General features: G+C 35.6%; 2 protein-coding genes across 2 annotated transcripts; one reads left to right on the top strand and one right to left on the bottom strand.

The window, feature by feature from the left end:
* Positions 1-901: 901 nt before the first annotated feature.
* LOC110875783 (PKS-NRPS hybrid synthetase CHGG_01239-like) lies at positions 902-2,506 on the top strand. The gene is made up of 3 exons (XM_022123984.1): positions 902-931; positions 1,097-2,159; positions 2,229-2,506. The coding sequence occupies exons 1-3, from the start codon at positions 908-910 to the stop codon at positions 2,504-2,506; spliced, it is 1,365 nt and encodes a 454-aa protein (XP_021979676.1). The 5' UTR covers positions 902-907.
* A 1,905-nt stretch (positions 2,507-4,411) lies between these two features.
* On the bottom strand, positions 4,412-13,794 carry LOC110877809 (mitogen-activated protein kinase 15). The gene is made up of 10 exons (XM_022126017.2): positions 13,243-13,794; positions 12,555-12,963; positions 12,347-12,474; positions 10,209-10,268; positions 9,977-10,126; positions 9,698-9,853; positions 9,387-9,598; positions 8,411-8,515; positions 7,314-7,456; positions 4,412-5,006 (listed from the first exon to the last, which is right to left on the bottom strand). Exons 1-10 carry the CDS (start codon positions 13,264-13,266, stop codon positions 4,711-4,713), a joined length of 1,683 nt encoding a protein of 560 aa, XP_021981709.1. The 5' UTR covers positions 13,267-13,794; the 3' UTR covers positions 4,412-4,710.
* Between the last annotated feature and the right edge of the window lie 1,627 nt (positions 13,795-15,421).

Raw genomic sequence — 15,421 nt, 5'->3', positions numbered from 1 at the left:
TTAATAAACTATACGGTTACATGCAAGTTTGAGGGTTGTCACAAACATAGTGAAATAGTGTTTTAAAAGACTTTAATGGTTTTGTATGCAATGTAGCTGATGTAACCAATTTTCTGTTGTTATATAAAGTGTTGTGGTGTTTTATGCATGTAGTGTTTCAGTCTCATATGATGAACAATAGAGTTGAGTCACATACCGCTAGTAACACGATCGGGCCTCTAAAAGGGTCATTCCTCTTCCGGTTCCATGCATTCGCCGTGCGTTCTAAACAGGTTATTATGTAGCTGCTCCAATCAAAGCTCGATATTTTAACATTTCGGTCTACGCATCCCTAGAATCGTTGATTAACTGTGTTGCATGCGCTTATCTCCCCAAGCATAGTATTATACAACACCAACCAGTTCAATTCAAACACCCGGTCACTTGAAGTGTCTGAAACCATCATGTCCTTCAGCCCAAGTGGCGACACTTTAGTATAATCATTAAACTGGTCCCTCCATTCTTTTACAACTGGATTGCTATCCCTTGCTCTTATTTTTTCTACAATCTTTATACCCCCGTTTGGTATTCCGAATATTTTATTCACCAAATTTGTTGTGATCCGTACACGGGTTCGCCAAAGTTCAACACTCCTGTGTTGTCATCATAGTTGCTTGCTAACCAATATGCAAACCGTTACATCATTTGATTTGGAAAATTTAGAGTTTTAATTTTTATCAGCCATGTTTAAAAGTCATCTGTTCATAAAAGAACCAACTGAACATAACCCAAGGTTATTGTTTTTGATTAGGACATGATTTGCACCTGTTTTCTTTATTTTTTTTAACAACAGGTCATTCAAAATACATATTCAGGAGGTAGTCATCTCCTTTGTTATTGGTGCCTCAAATTATTAACAGTTAAAGAGATGTCTGGATTTTCAACAGATCAGGTATAGTTTTTAATTCACATGTTTCAAGTTTCAACTTAGTTATATAATCTAGCTAGGTTAAGGGTCTTGTTTTAGTTTAAATGAGTTTGTTTGGATAATATATATTTTGTAAGTACTCAAGCTTGTTCACCTAATATTTTGTAACTAATATTAGTTCACTTTTAGGTGTTCAAGTCTCGTGAAGAGTTGATGGAATGGGTTAGAAACACCGGACGTAGTCTTGGTTACGCTATTGTGACTAAAAGATCGAAAGCTAAAAATGGCTACGTGTCTAAAGTTGTACTTATGTGTGATCGTGGTGGTGTGTATAAATCAGATAAAGATTCAAGTAGAGAGACCGGCACTAGAAAGATAAATTGCCCGTTTGAAATGGTAGGGAAATTTTCAAAAAAGAATGGTTCTTGGACGTTAAAAGTAAAACCTGGTGAGCATAATCATCCACCCGGAGAATATATGGAGGGACACCCAATCCTCAAACGATTGACACCTAATGAACACCAATTGGTGGCAGAGTTGACGGGGAAGGGTGTGTTCCCAAAAGATATTTTAGGTGTTATGAAGGAGCGTGATGAAAATAATGTCTCTACAATTAAAAACATATATAACGCACGTGATAAAATTCGAGCAACGGATCATAAAGGGAAATCTTTGATGGAGGTGCTAATGTCTCGTTTAAATGATAAAGGGTATACTTTTGAAATTTCTACCAATAGAGTTTCAAACATGTTGGAAGACTTATTCTTTGTTCCTAAAATCTCATACAAGTACTTCCTTGATTTTCCACATGTGTTGCTTATGGATGTCACATACAATACGAACAAGTATAAATTGCCTTTTCTTGAAATTGTTGGTGTAACTTCTACCAACAAGACAATCTCCATAGCTTTTGCAGTTATGCGTAAAGAAATAGAGGAGAAATATCTTTGGGCATTAAACTGTTTAAAATCAACTCTAGATGAGAGGAGCATGCAACAACCACGTGTTATAGTTACGGACAGGGAGTTAGCTCTGATGAATGCATGCGAGAAAGTTTTTCCGAATGCTACCCGATTACTTTGTAGGTGGCACGTTTCTCAAAGTATATTTAGAAACTGCAAATCATTTTTCACCACGGATCATGATTGGAAAATCTTCAATATAATGTGGAATGCACTTGTTGAATCTCAAATGTGGACATCATTCCTCCAAAATTACAAGCAACTTCAGTCAATGTTAATCCATCATCAAGGTATGTATTATTACTATAATTCTGTTAGTATTATTGTTACCATCATTATCATCATTATTATCTTTGCAGATGTTTTGGATTACTTGAATAGTACTTGGTTAAACAAGTATAAAGAAATGTTTGTGTCTGTATGGACTAACGAATGCTTACATTTCGGAAATCAGACAACTAACAGAGCTGAAAGCCAACATGCCAAGCTAAAAAAATTCTTGAATTCAGCAAATTGTACCTTAGATAAGATTGTTCGTCACATTGATGAAGTAGTGAACTCGCAATATACAATTGTTAAAGATAGCTTCGAAAAAAGTAGAACTGTTCTAATGCATAACACAACCTACCAATGTTGAAGCTATTACATGGCTCTGTTTCTCATGAAGCACTTGATATAATAATAGCAGAGCGTCATTTAAAGCGTTCACATTGTCGTTGTCAAGTTCGTAAGTGTTATGGATTACCATACCCTCTAGCCTCATAACGTCGTTGAAGAACCTAGTTTCTTAATATAGTTTAAGTGAAGTTTTTTATTGTTTCCATTTCCGACACTTCATGCATCGCCATTTCATGACATCGATAGTTAAGGTTGGCTATTTGTTGATTCCGTCTGTGAACCTACACTTGAGACGATAGATTCACAACTCGACATGATCAATTCACAACTCAACGTGAGGATCAACCGATATTCATCCGGCAATGGTTTGTTGGGCTAATGTTTAAAACTATGAACACCTCATCAAACACGTGTAACAAACCCAACAAAGGTGTGAAAACATACGGAAGGACCAAAATTGACAAAACCAAAAAAGATTGGGACCGCCGCTTTGCGGAGAGAACATACATGCCAAAACCACCAAACTTGAAGGATCTACATGAAACGCAAACAAACCCGTAAGGACCAAAGGAAGAACCAAATTCAGGAGGTGGATTCACCATCTACTTTGGTTTTTAGTATATAGGATAATATTGTTTGGTAAATCAACCCAAACTATCATACCGAATCGAAAGTATTGATCCTAAAACATGCAAAAAAATAAAATGGGTACTGCAAATGGCTCATTGCAGTACCAAATGCCCATCCCTAATATCCAGTAAAATCGCACTCATAGCAGAAGCTATCGGTAGGCCCTAGACGATCAACGCCATGACCAGGCCATGCATCGAACTTAATTGCTCTATGTCCATTACCTCTCGCATATTTTTGTCTGTTGTAATAAGTTAAATATCACTCACTCATAGCAGAAGCTATCGGTAGATTATGGGGGTAGGATCACTAAAGGGCTGTTGGGCTCTAAATGTTTCAAGTTATGCACGATCACCACATATTTTTCTCAATAAATTTAATTGAAATTGTAAGTTCTTATTTGGTTTATGAGCAAATATCGTAAAAAACAAACATACTTTCTTAATTATCTCATAAAAGTCCCTTAACAATTTTTTACACATAAAAAACCAGTATACTTTCTATTTTGTATTACAAAAGTCCCTTAACAATTTTTTGAACATTAAAGTCCCTTCACATGTTAAATTTGAACAAAAAGAAACTAAAAACTTGAAACCGTTAGAGGTGTTCATCGGTTCTTTTCGGTTTATTCAATTATTTGGTTCAATTTATCTGGTTTGATTTTTTTTAGTTGAACCAAAAATCAAACCAAACCATACGAAATTTAAGTATTCCAAAACTAAATCACAAATCGCGTTCGAATTCGGCTTGGTTTTCGGTTTCAACCAAATACAGCAAATTCATATTATTGCGTTTTTTTGACTGAGATTAAAGTATGGTTTACCTTGGTTATTCGGTATATCAGACTACATATAAACTGAACTCGTTTTGTTTGGTATGGGTTTAATCGTTTTTTTGTTGAATTTTGAGTTCTAATCGTTTTTGGTTCCGTAGCAATGACCTATGAATTTCCAAAATATCTTATGTTGAAACATAACTTCATGTAACAAGTTGTTTTAAAAAAAGTTTGTCATAATTTTATTCAAATTTAACATGTGAAAGAAGTTTAATGTTCAAAGAGTTGTTGAGCGACTTTTGTGAGGCAAAATTGAAAATATGTTAATTTGTTATGTGTAAAAAGTTTGTTAAGGGACTTTTATGAGATAAATAACAAAGCAATTGGTTTTATTATGCTTTTTGCCCAAGGTTTATTTGGACAAGTTGGTTTTTGATTTTAACTTTTTTTTTATCCTTCTTGACTTTGACTTTGACTTTTGTTTTTGGCCTTTTCTGCACAAATATTTTGGTAGAAGAATGAAACAAAGACATTGCACATTCACCTTCTTTAAACAAGTACATATTACAAAAAAAAATACAATTCAAACTCTGGTCTTGTACAATAGTTATCTTTACAAGTCAAACATGGATTAAGCTAGCGAATCGTTATTCGGTTGTTAGCTGCTTAATAGTCGTTTTAAGCACGTAATAATATTGTCACATGACCATAGCGTCTCCAAACATTCCAACCCAACAAAATTTACTAACCAACTCGTGCCCAGGGGTAACATAGTCAATTTACTTACCAACAACGCCTTGACTAACCCGTTAAGAAAGTCAATACCACTGGCTACCGGGCCCACTTTGAGCGGCAGCAACTTTTCTTGGAACGTACGGAGGTCGGGGCTGTAGCCCGTTACCGGAAACTTCTATAGTGGTTTCTACCGTATCGTTTTTGCAGGCGGATGAGTTGCTGCTTCTTCTAGGGTAGGAAGAGGCAGGGAGGGGGAAGTGGGTATGGGTCGGGCCGGCTACCGGAGTATTCCTACCTACCCTTCGTTGTTCGAGAGCATCGTTGTTGTTATAACGCGTAACGGAACCAACTACTTTACCGGGCCTTGCAGCATTCCCCCCTGTTGAAGTCAAGATACATAAAGAAGTGTTATCATCAACATTTTGAGTTTGAAAATCTGATGCATTGCGGTTGTATATCACCTAGTCGCGTGTTTGACAAATTCAAATGATTTAAGAGCCAAAAGGACATTAGACTGCAAAAAGGAGAGATACTTTTATGATGCAAGAATTAGAAAGGATAATTTACTTTTTGGGATAATTTTATATACCCTTCCCTTAAAACTTGCATCAGAATATGAGAGTTAGATATTATTAGTTTTTGTTGGGTAAATATAATGTTATGGAAGTTTTCTGGGGTATATATTATATGGGTAAAGTTCTTGTACAAATAACCTTAACATACTAAACATACAAATTGAAGGAAAACTCAAAAAGACAAGGTGGCATTTTTGTAATTATCAATAACTATCAAAGTTACTCTACAAATATACCTAAAAAAACCTAACCCCCCCCCCTCCCCCCCCCCCCCCCCCCAAGCTAAAATGCTAAAAACTAAACCCCCAAAAAACCTAAAAAAAAAAACACACACACACACAAATTGTTAAAAAATTAAAAAAATTGTGTTTTTTTTTTATTTTTAAGGTTTTTTGGGGGTTTAGTTTTTAGCATTTTAGCTTGGGGGGGGGGGGTATATTTGTAGAGTAACTTTGAAAGTTATTGATAATTACAAAAATGTCACCTTGTCTTTTTGAGTTTTCCTTCAATTTGTATGTTAAGATTATTTGTATTTGATCTTTTGCCTATATTATATTGCCCCTATATTTGTAACCAAATAATCAATAAACAGAAGCAGAACCTATTCATCCAATCATTTGATAATTATTGTAGCGAGTTAATTACATAGTTAGTCCCTGTGGTTTACACAAACGAACAATCTATGGTATTAATAGTTTAAAATCACTTCCTGGGGCACTAACTTTCCATTTTTTAACATGTGGGGGTATTAATTACATAGTTAGTCCCTGTGGTTTACACAAACTAACAATCTAAGGTACTAATAGTTAACCAGGGAATTAACGTTAATACCCCCGCATGTTAAAAAATGGAAAGTTAGCACACTAAGAAGTGATTTTAAACTATTAGTACCTTAGATTGTTACTTTGTGTAAACCACAGGGACTAACTATGTAATTAACTCTATTGTAGCTACGTAGCAATAATCCAATAATCAGCTTTTAGACACAAACCCAAAACCCTATCTCCCAATTTGTTTTTAGCATACTGTCTTTAAATACATTAAAAAAGATAATACTATGTAATGAGATCCCAAATTGATTTTTTGTACATGCTGATTGATGGTAATGAGATTATTTATTACGGGTCAAGTTATTCTACAAAGTCTTCTAATTGTAAGAAGTGTAAGAAGGATTTATAGAGTGACAAGTGTCTAATAACCTAAAACTAAACCCACTACATCACCACCAAAAACCTAAACACCCACCCCCACCCCCCCCCCCCCCCCCCACCACCCAAAAACCTAAACCCCCCCGCCCCCCAACCAAAAAACCTAAACCTCCCCCCCCCCCCCCCCCCCCCCCCCCCGGCAAAAAAAAAACAAAAAAAAAACTATACCTCACAAAAAAAACCCCCAAAAAACCTAAACCCCCCCCCCCCACCCCCCAAAAACCTAAAAAAAAATCTATAAAAAACTAAACACCCACCCCCCACCCCCACCCAAAAACCTAAACCCCCACCCCCTCGGCAAAAAAAAAAAAAAAATTTTTTTTTTTTTTTTAGGGTGGGTGATGTGTGTGTGGGGGGGGGGGGTTTAGGTTTTTGGTGGTGGTGGATGTTTAAGGTTTTTTTTTTTTTTTTTTGTAGTGGGTTTTTTTGTGTAGTGGATTTTTTTAGGTTATTGGACACTTGTCACTTTATAAATCCTTCTTACACTTCTTACAATTAGGATCCTTTGTATTTGATCCTAATCCTATTTATTACAATGTATCAATGGTAAACATATGTATTATTTATTATTTATTAATACATATTGACATTAATATTACAAATACACAAAACATCATCAATTTCAGAGCAAAATGATACGTTTCACAAAATTTTAAAATTAAAGCAATTTCGGCTAGAATGAACATAATAAGATTATCATTGATTCATGCTGCCAGAAACTTGTATATTCCATATGATCAGTGCAAACAGGCAACATTATAAACTTATAAAAACTATATCTATCTTCTTATATTCATTTAATTTGATATATATAGTGAATATCTTACTCCTAGTTATATATGTAATTAACAAACAAGATCGTAAAATAATAGTGCATGAGACGAGCTCAGTGAATAATCAAACCTTGGATGCTTTGAGGAAGTCTGGTCATTGGCACTGGGTTTGTCATGTACTGCTTCCCAACGTCTTTTATCGAACATTTTGAAAGACCATTTGTAACTTCTACGGTACTTTGTGCAGTCTCTTTTGGATATAGTACACAAGCCCTGCACCACCCAAAAGTTAAGCAAAAACACCAACTTCAGAACTCAAACTTGGTTTTAAAAAAGCACGTTAGCCGCTCAGTAAAAAGCATCAGAGGCATAAGGATTAGCGCCTCATGTGCTTCTGGTTGAAATTAGGGTAGGTAGGAGGCTGATATGTAAAAACAACAAAAAGGATGAAGATATTGTGAAACGTTTACTTGATAAAAAGGTGGATATGTAAGACAGATGAGAGAGATGCAGTTTCTGGCTGTAAATAAATTTTATTTGGTTGTGTATAAGGCTGCAAACGAACTGAACGTTCAGCGAACAGTTCATGAACCATTCGGCGGGAAGTTCGTTTGTGTTCGATAGCTCATTAGTGTTTTTAATTTTTATATTTTATTTATATACTTCAAAATTCCAACGAATAAATATTTAATAAGCATTGGTGTATTATATATTATGTTCATGAACGCTTGTTTGTATTCGTTTGTTTTCATTTGTGTTCATGAACATTAGTTTGTGTTCATGAACATTCATTACCTAAAATTAACAAACGAACAAAAACATGCTCATTTTCTAAACGAACGGACACAAACAGAAAATCTCGTTCGGTAAGTGTTCATGAACAGTTCGTGAACACATATTTTTCCTTAATGAAAGAACACGAACAAGGTCTTGTTCGTTCGGTTCATTTGCAGCCCTAGTTGTACATAGAGCAACGCCTCATGCATGTGATGTGCGTGTGTCACGCTTTCCTTACCCAAGAACTTAAAGAAAAAAAGAAAAACAAAATCACTGTTCAAACTAGTTCATGCTTTTCTGTACGTCTAACAGGTGAACTCAAAATTAATAGCTTAAAAAGAAGTTAGTCGAACGTGTTGAAATTAGCTTAAAGTGGACTTTTTATAGCGTAAACTAGATTATATTTGAAATAATATGATTTTTGTAATCATAATTACATTTACAGATTACCTTGGTAATGATGAAGATTGTTGCCTCTCTAGAGGTGCGGCTGCGGTACCTTTGCCGTAATGTTCCTCGAGATGAGCAAACTGCTTCTTGAATTGGTCAACAGCACTGTAAAGTGAAATTAAGGTAAGTAAATAATGAAAAAGAAAAATCAGTCTACATAATAAATATTGATTAATCTCAATTATATTTAAATATCAAAGCAAAAAGAAAGTATCATCCATTTACATAGACTAAAAAGGATGAAAAAGAAAGGCTCATTCGACTGACTTTCTGAATGGGCCATAACAAAAAAAAATAAAAATAAAAATAAAACAGAATTGATACAGGTGGCAAATTCGTCTGATTTTCGGAATGTGCATAACAATAAAATTAGCTGGCAAGAAAACAGGTCAAAAGCCGGCCAGAATGTATATAAAAGCATACAGCTTTTAGATTACTTTATTAATAAGTTAAGATTATTGTTCTAATGAGATAGTAATGGTAAATATTTAACATACAAATTATCTATAAAAAAAAGTTTTAAAAAAAGACAAAACGTATGTCATGTTGTAAAAATCGCTAAGCACCAGTCAGCCAGTGGGGTACCGACTAGCGATTAATCAAGATTTTAATCAGATTGGGATTTTTATATGTAATCTTCACCATCATATATACACACATTTTCATATGTATTTTTTTTTTAAGTAGACAAATTTTAACCCCTTCTCGACCCATTTTTAAGTATACAAGATTAATCACCAGAATTTACAGGTTTTGGCGGAATCTCGCCGGAATCACCGATTTCCGGCCGAGTAGCGATTAATTCACCGACTACCTAAAATTAATCAGTGGTCGGCTGACTAGCGACTAATCGCCGACTGGTTGCCGATTAATCCGATTCTTCCAACACTGATATTTACCCAATTTAACCCGCACATTTTGCTACCTAAACAATATATTAAAAAAAGATAAGTGGAATAGTTCCAAATAACTTCACCTTGGATACATGAAGCCTGTTGGTTCAGCTCCATCCAAGAATTCTTTTAGCATATTGGGATGATATTCGAGAATCTCTCTATAAATCAATTCACGTACATCGTCTTTCGTAATTTTTCTTCTCTCGAACTCGAACTCCATCTTAGTAACAGGCTGCGCAGAAGGTTCCCTCTCAACCTTAGCCAAATTCTTGAAATACGGATCCGAAAGGGCCTGATACAATTATACAATAAGCAAGATAAATTTATTTTTTTATTAATGATAGCTTTGAGATTAAAAAAAAAATGTAAATAAAAATAGATAAAGTATTACCTCCTCAGCGTTGGGACGATCTTTCGGCTCAAATGCAAGCATTCTTTCTAATAAGCGAAGAGCAAGCGGGTCCGCATTCGGAAACTTCTGTGAAAAAGGAATCGGTTTTTTCTTTCGCATGCTGCTTAAGTATCTCCTTGCCTTCTCATTTCTTATCTGCTTGTGTCATTACAGCAACATTAATACGCAAAAAAAAAAATAACACGACAGTAAATAAACTGTGGAAATGTTTGGATGTGTGTCGTGAAAGTGATTTTCAATATGATAAAGTAAACAAACCCGGGCGATAGCTTCAGGCGATGGTGTCCCCAAAAGGTCGGTCATTAGATCCAACTGATGCACCACGTTTTTCCCGGGAAAAAGTGGTTTTCCCGTTAAAAGTTCTGCGAAAATACAACCGATACTCCATGTATCTATAGCCGGTGTGTACTGCACAAAACATGGTCAAGTTATATTAGGCGTTGAATTTGCATTATATAGAATTATAAACCATTGTAACTGTCGGTTTTACCTTGGAGAAAAACGATCCGCACAACTCTGGAGCCCTGTACCATCTTGTTGCAACATAATCCTGTGAACAAATCACATAATTTTAGACGATATTATAGAAAAACAATTGTGAACATGCCATTTCAGGTTATGTTTTAACGGGTCAAACGGATAGACTAAAAAAGTATAGCGAAAAAGAAAACTGTTCTAACCTGCCACAACTCAAAAAGTATAAATAAAACGGTTCAAACGGGCCACAAGTAACACAAATTGCATTTTTAATTTATAAAGCCTCCTAGATCAATTTATCCAAAATTTAGAATATTAAAAGAGTAAATTACAAGTTTTGTCCTGTACGTTAACACCATTTTGCAGTCGGTGTCCTTTAGCGCAAAAGTTAACGAGTTTTGTCTTTAACGTTTCAAAATCCTGAATGTTATGTCCTTTAGCCCTAACTCAGTCTGATTTTTCCGTTAAATATGGTCATGTGCCTTGCACATGAGGGTATTCTTGTCATTTCGCATTCCTAGGGGCTATTAAGTAAATAACTTATATAATGGGGATAATTATATAAAAAATAAAAAACCTGCACACTCTCTCTCCCTCTCTCTTCTCTCTCTCTCTATATATATATCACAGGTTCTCCTCTCTCTCTCTCTCTCTAAAAGAAGCTCTGCTCTCTCCCTAAAAATACCTCACCTCTCTCTCATCCTCTCACACTACCGATTCCGGCCTCCACTAGCGATCTGGTTGAATCCGTCCGGTGGGTGAAGGGTGGTTATGGTAGTTCCGGTCTGGATGAGATCTAGCGATTTGGCCGTTTAATTTTCCGCCGGAGAATCCTTCCGGTGGGTAATACCGTTGCCGACCTCAGCATTCACCGCCTCCACCCCCACCTACCAACCACCACCAAATCCACCACACCACCCCCACCTACCGACCACCCCAACCACCGGCTTATTCCTCATCGGCGCTTCCAAATCCTTCATCTCCACAGGCTTATCCGTTTTAGGTGCAGTAACAAATCACAAAAATTCTGTTAATATTCCGTCACATGTGTTTACTCGGGTTTGTTGAAGAGTTCTTTTTGTTTTAAATACAGAAGAAAGATCCCGATGGGATTGAAACCAGTATTATGATCTGTTGCTTGTGCCTATTTGTGTTTGCATTGTATTGAGTTAAGAAATGATTCAAATGAGGGGTTGAGGTATTCGCGGTTGGGGCCCCAGCAGGGGGTTTGTTTTGCAGGGGATGTGGTTTGTGCAGACGGGGTTGTCGTTTTATTCAGGGTTGATTACGGATGGGTGTTTCATGAAGACGAGTAGCGTGAAGGCTGAGGTGGGTGGTGGTGGTGGGTTCAGATTAGAGAGAGAGATATAAAAGAGAGAGAGAAAGAGTATATATTTATTTATTTATTTTTTTCAGTTTTATACGAATAGCCCTTGAATAATAATTCTTTAAAAAATAGCCCCTGGGAAGGTGAAACGACAAGAATACCCTCACTTGCAGCACATGACCATATTTAACCAAAAAATCAGACTGAGTTAGGGCTAAAGGACATAACGTGCAGGATTTTGGAACTTTAAGGACAAAACTCGTTAACTTTTGCGATAAAGAACACCGCCTGTAAAATGGTGTTAACGTACAGGACAAAACTTGTAATATACTCATATTAAAATAATATAACCTTTGAATCTTATTCAACACATCCATCTAGGGCTGTAACACGAACGAGACGTTCAGAGAACCGTTCGGCGGGAAGTTCATTTGTGTCCGTTCGTTTAATAAATGAACGTACATGAACGGAGGCCTCGTGCACGTTCGGTAACGTGTTCATTTGTGTTCAATAGTTCATTAGTGTTTTTTGTTTTTATATTTTATTTGAATACTTCAAAATTAAGACAAATAATTTTTTTAATAAGTATCAATGTATTAAATTCTATATTATGTTCATGAACGCTTGTTTGTGTCCGTTTGTTTCCATTTGTGTTCATGAACATTAGGTTGTGTTCATGTACGGTTGTTTGCGTTCGTAGCCTAAAATCAACAAACGACACGAACACGTTCATTTCCTTAACAAACGAACATGAACATAAAATCTCGTTCGGTAAGTATTCATGAAGGTTAACATAAACTATATTTTATACTTTAGAAACATACCGTCCAGAATATCGCAGTAGGTGTATCGTTAAACGCAACTCTTGCAAGACCAAAGTCACAAATCTTCAATTTGCAGTCGGCATTCGCCAATATATTTTTCGGTTTTAGATCTCTGTGATAAACATTTGCTGCAAAAGAAGTACTTCAAAATCAGAATACACAAAGATATTATATATATATAATGACCATATTATATAACTGTTAGAACCTGTATGTATATACTTCAATCCTCGAAGAAGCTGATACAGAAAAAACTGATAATGTTCCGGTGTTAAGTCATCATTAGCCTTGATAACCTGATGTAAATCCGACTCCATAAGCTCAAACACCACATATATGTCTTTAAATTCTCTTCTTGAAGGTGGCAACAAAATGTGCTTAATTTCCACAATATCGGGATGCCGAAGAAGCCTGAGAAGCTTAATCTCACGAAGAATGCGAGTGGCATCTGAGACATGTTCGAATATATCGTTTATCTTTTTTATTGCTACTTTTTCGCCAAGATGTGTATCGTATGCAGAGCAAACAACACCGTAGCTTCCTTTACCGATTACTTCCTCTATTTTGTACCTACTCCCTTCACCATATTCTGTGAAGAAATCGAACTCCCCCGATCCCTGCGTAATCAAATTATTTACAACTTTTTACCACAAAACGCAAATCAACCAGCCAAAACTAGTTTCGAACAGTTTGAACCAGTCTAAACTAGCCGAAAACGAGTCTAGAACAACCAAAAATGGCCTGGACCGGACCCGCTATGCGCCTAAATCTTGTAACTACCTAGATCCTATATTCCCATTAAAGGTTTTCTAATAACATAATATCATATGATAACATCAACGATCAAGAAAATGACACTTTTAACTTTAAAGTATCAAGTTAAATAATAATATTACCTTCCTTCTCTGATCAGACTGCATCACTGCGGCAATACATCAAACACCTTATGTGCAACTAACCAAACCCCACAAAGATCAATGTTTACAAGATCATACACCAACAAGATCCCCCCTCAACTCGTGGATCTCACAGCCTTAGAACCCACAACAGATTCCCCAACAAAACCCACAAAACTGCAGCAACAAAGTCGATCAAGAACACGAAAAAACTGAACTTTATTGGTCTGGGTGAGTCGAATGATTGGATCAAGATGTGTGGGGTCTGGGCGGGTGAAAAAGATTAAGGGTTTTGAAGCGATCGAATCAATGATTATCCTAGAAGAAGATGTTTGTAGATCAAAGATTGAAGAAACCCTCGTGGGTTTGTTGCTAAAGTAGAGAGATGAAAATGAAAGATGATTTTGGATCTGGAAAATTGGAAATAGATAAGGGATTATTTTACAGTTTTGTGGATGGGATTAGAATTCAAACTTGGTTGATTTTTTTATCACTAAATATAATAAATGAGAGTTATGGTATCATAAAGTGTGTTGCAGAACAATATTATATGATTAATTTTTGTTATTATGGTAGATATTTATTAGGTTGGCTTTTGCTTTATAGGATGGGCTTTTTTCCTAAATTCCCATGTATCATAAAGTGTCTTGCAGAATAATAGTATTATATGATTAATTTACGTTAATATTTAAAAAAAATTATACCGTATTAACGAGTATTTAATTCTTTTTAATTCGAGCAATCTATTGTTATAGTTTTCTTAAAAATTAACATGAGTTTGAATACCTAGCACATGACTACGTGGTTTCGAATACCCATTACGTGATTTCATTATAGTATGTGAAACTGCAGTAAATGATTACGTAATCACGTAACAATGGTTGACTATGTATTTATTACGTGACTACGTGATTTTGAATACCTATTTCGTGATTACGTGATTTCATCATAGTATATTTTATGTGAAACCACACTGAGTGATTACGTTATAAGCATAATTGTAATAATATTAGTTATAACAAATCATACTGAATGTGTAATCACCTAATGCATTTATAATGAATGTGTAATCAGCTAATGAGTATTCAAAATCATGTAGTCATGTGTTGGGTATTTAAAATCACGTAATCATGTAATGAACTAATGGATATTCAAAATCATGCAAAACTTTTTTAAGAAAACTATAGTAATAGGCAACTCGAATTAAAGCGAATGAAACGCTCCAATTTTTTTTTTTAAATTAACGTATGAAAAAGTTATAGCCATTTGAAATCAGGGGGTTGTTTAAGTGAGAAGGGACTAGATTACCCTTCAAGCCAATGACACTTATCCTTCTTTAATTCTTACGTACACTTCGTATGAAATTTTTGTCTTGTACAAGATCCAACCTCTTATTGTGTAATCTTGTGATCCATGCAATCGTATTAGTTCTAGCTTAAAACTATCCTAAGCTATTGTGTAATCTTGTGATCCATGCAATCTCATTGCTAGAATGGACGTTAAAATGTTGAATTAGGTGATTACTTGAAAATGTTTTTGAGAAGCATGAAAAAAACTAGAAGTTTGGTTTTCAAGGGGAGGGAAGAGGCATGTAGTTTTTGGTTTTCTTAAGATGGATCGGATCACTCATCATTGTAGTTTTCTTAATTTGGTCACACGACTCTGTTAAAAACTCGTAGGGTGTTCAATTTTTTTGTCGATAAAATAACCAATTTATTTAGAGTCTTCCTCAGTTTTTTTAGATCCCAACTACCAGAGCCTGAATTTACATTGATATAGTTGGTAAACGGGCAACAAGTTGCGCCGCTACCCCTTTTTGAATAGCAAAAATAAGTCTTTTTGAAGGTCAAAACAAAACCATTCAAAACTACACATCCGGTTTTCTGTTCGGCATTAAACCGAAACTGAGTTAGGTAAAGGGTTTTCGGTTGGATATGATTGGGTGGCTCCGCTGGTGGTACGATGATACTCCACCGGTCCGTCAGTGATCTAAATTTGCCGTTCAAAAAAAGGGTTTTCGGTTCTGGAAAACCCAATTTGGTTATAAGCCGAGAAACCCAAATTACAAGTATCAGGCTATGAATTCCCCTATTTGTACAGCTCACTACACAATCAAAGAAACCAAAACTTTGAATTCGGTTCACTTACTGAACCACCAAACCGATAAACACCCTACAAA

The sequence above is a fragment of the Helianthus annuus genome, chromosome 9 (assembly GCF_002127325.2).
Source record: "Helianthus annuus cultivar XRQ/B chromosome 9, HanXRQr2.0-SUNRISE, whole genome shotgun sequence".
Classification (NCBI taxonomy): domain Eukaryota; kingdom Viridiplantae; phylum Streptophyta; class Magnoliopsida; order Asterales; family Asteraceae; genus Helianthus; species Helianthus annuus.
Note: the sequence above shows the minus strand (reverse complement) of the source record. Positions and strands in the feature narration are given on the sequence as shown.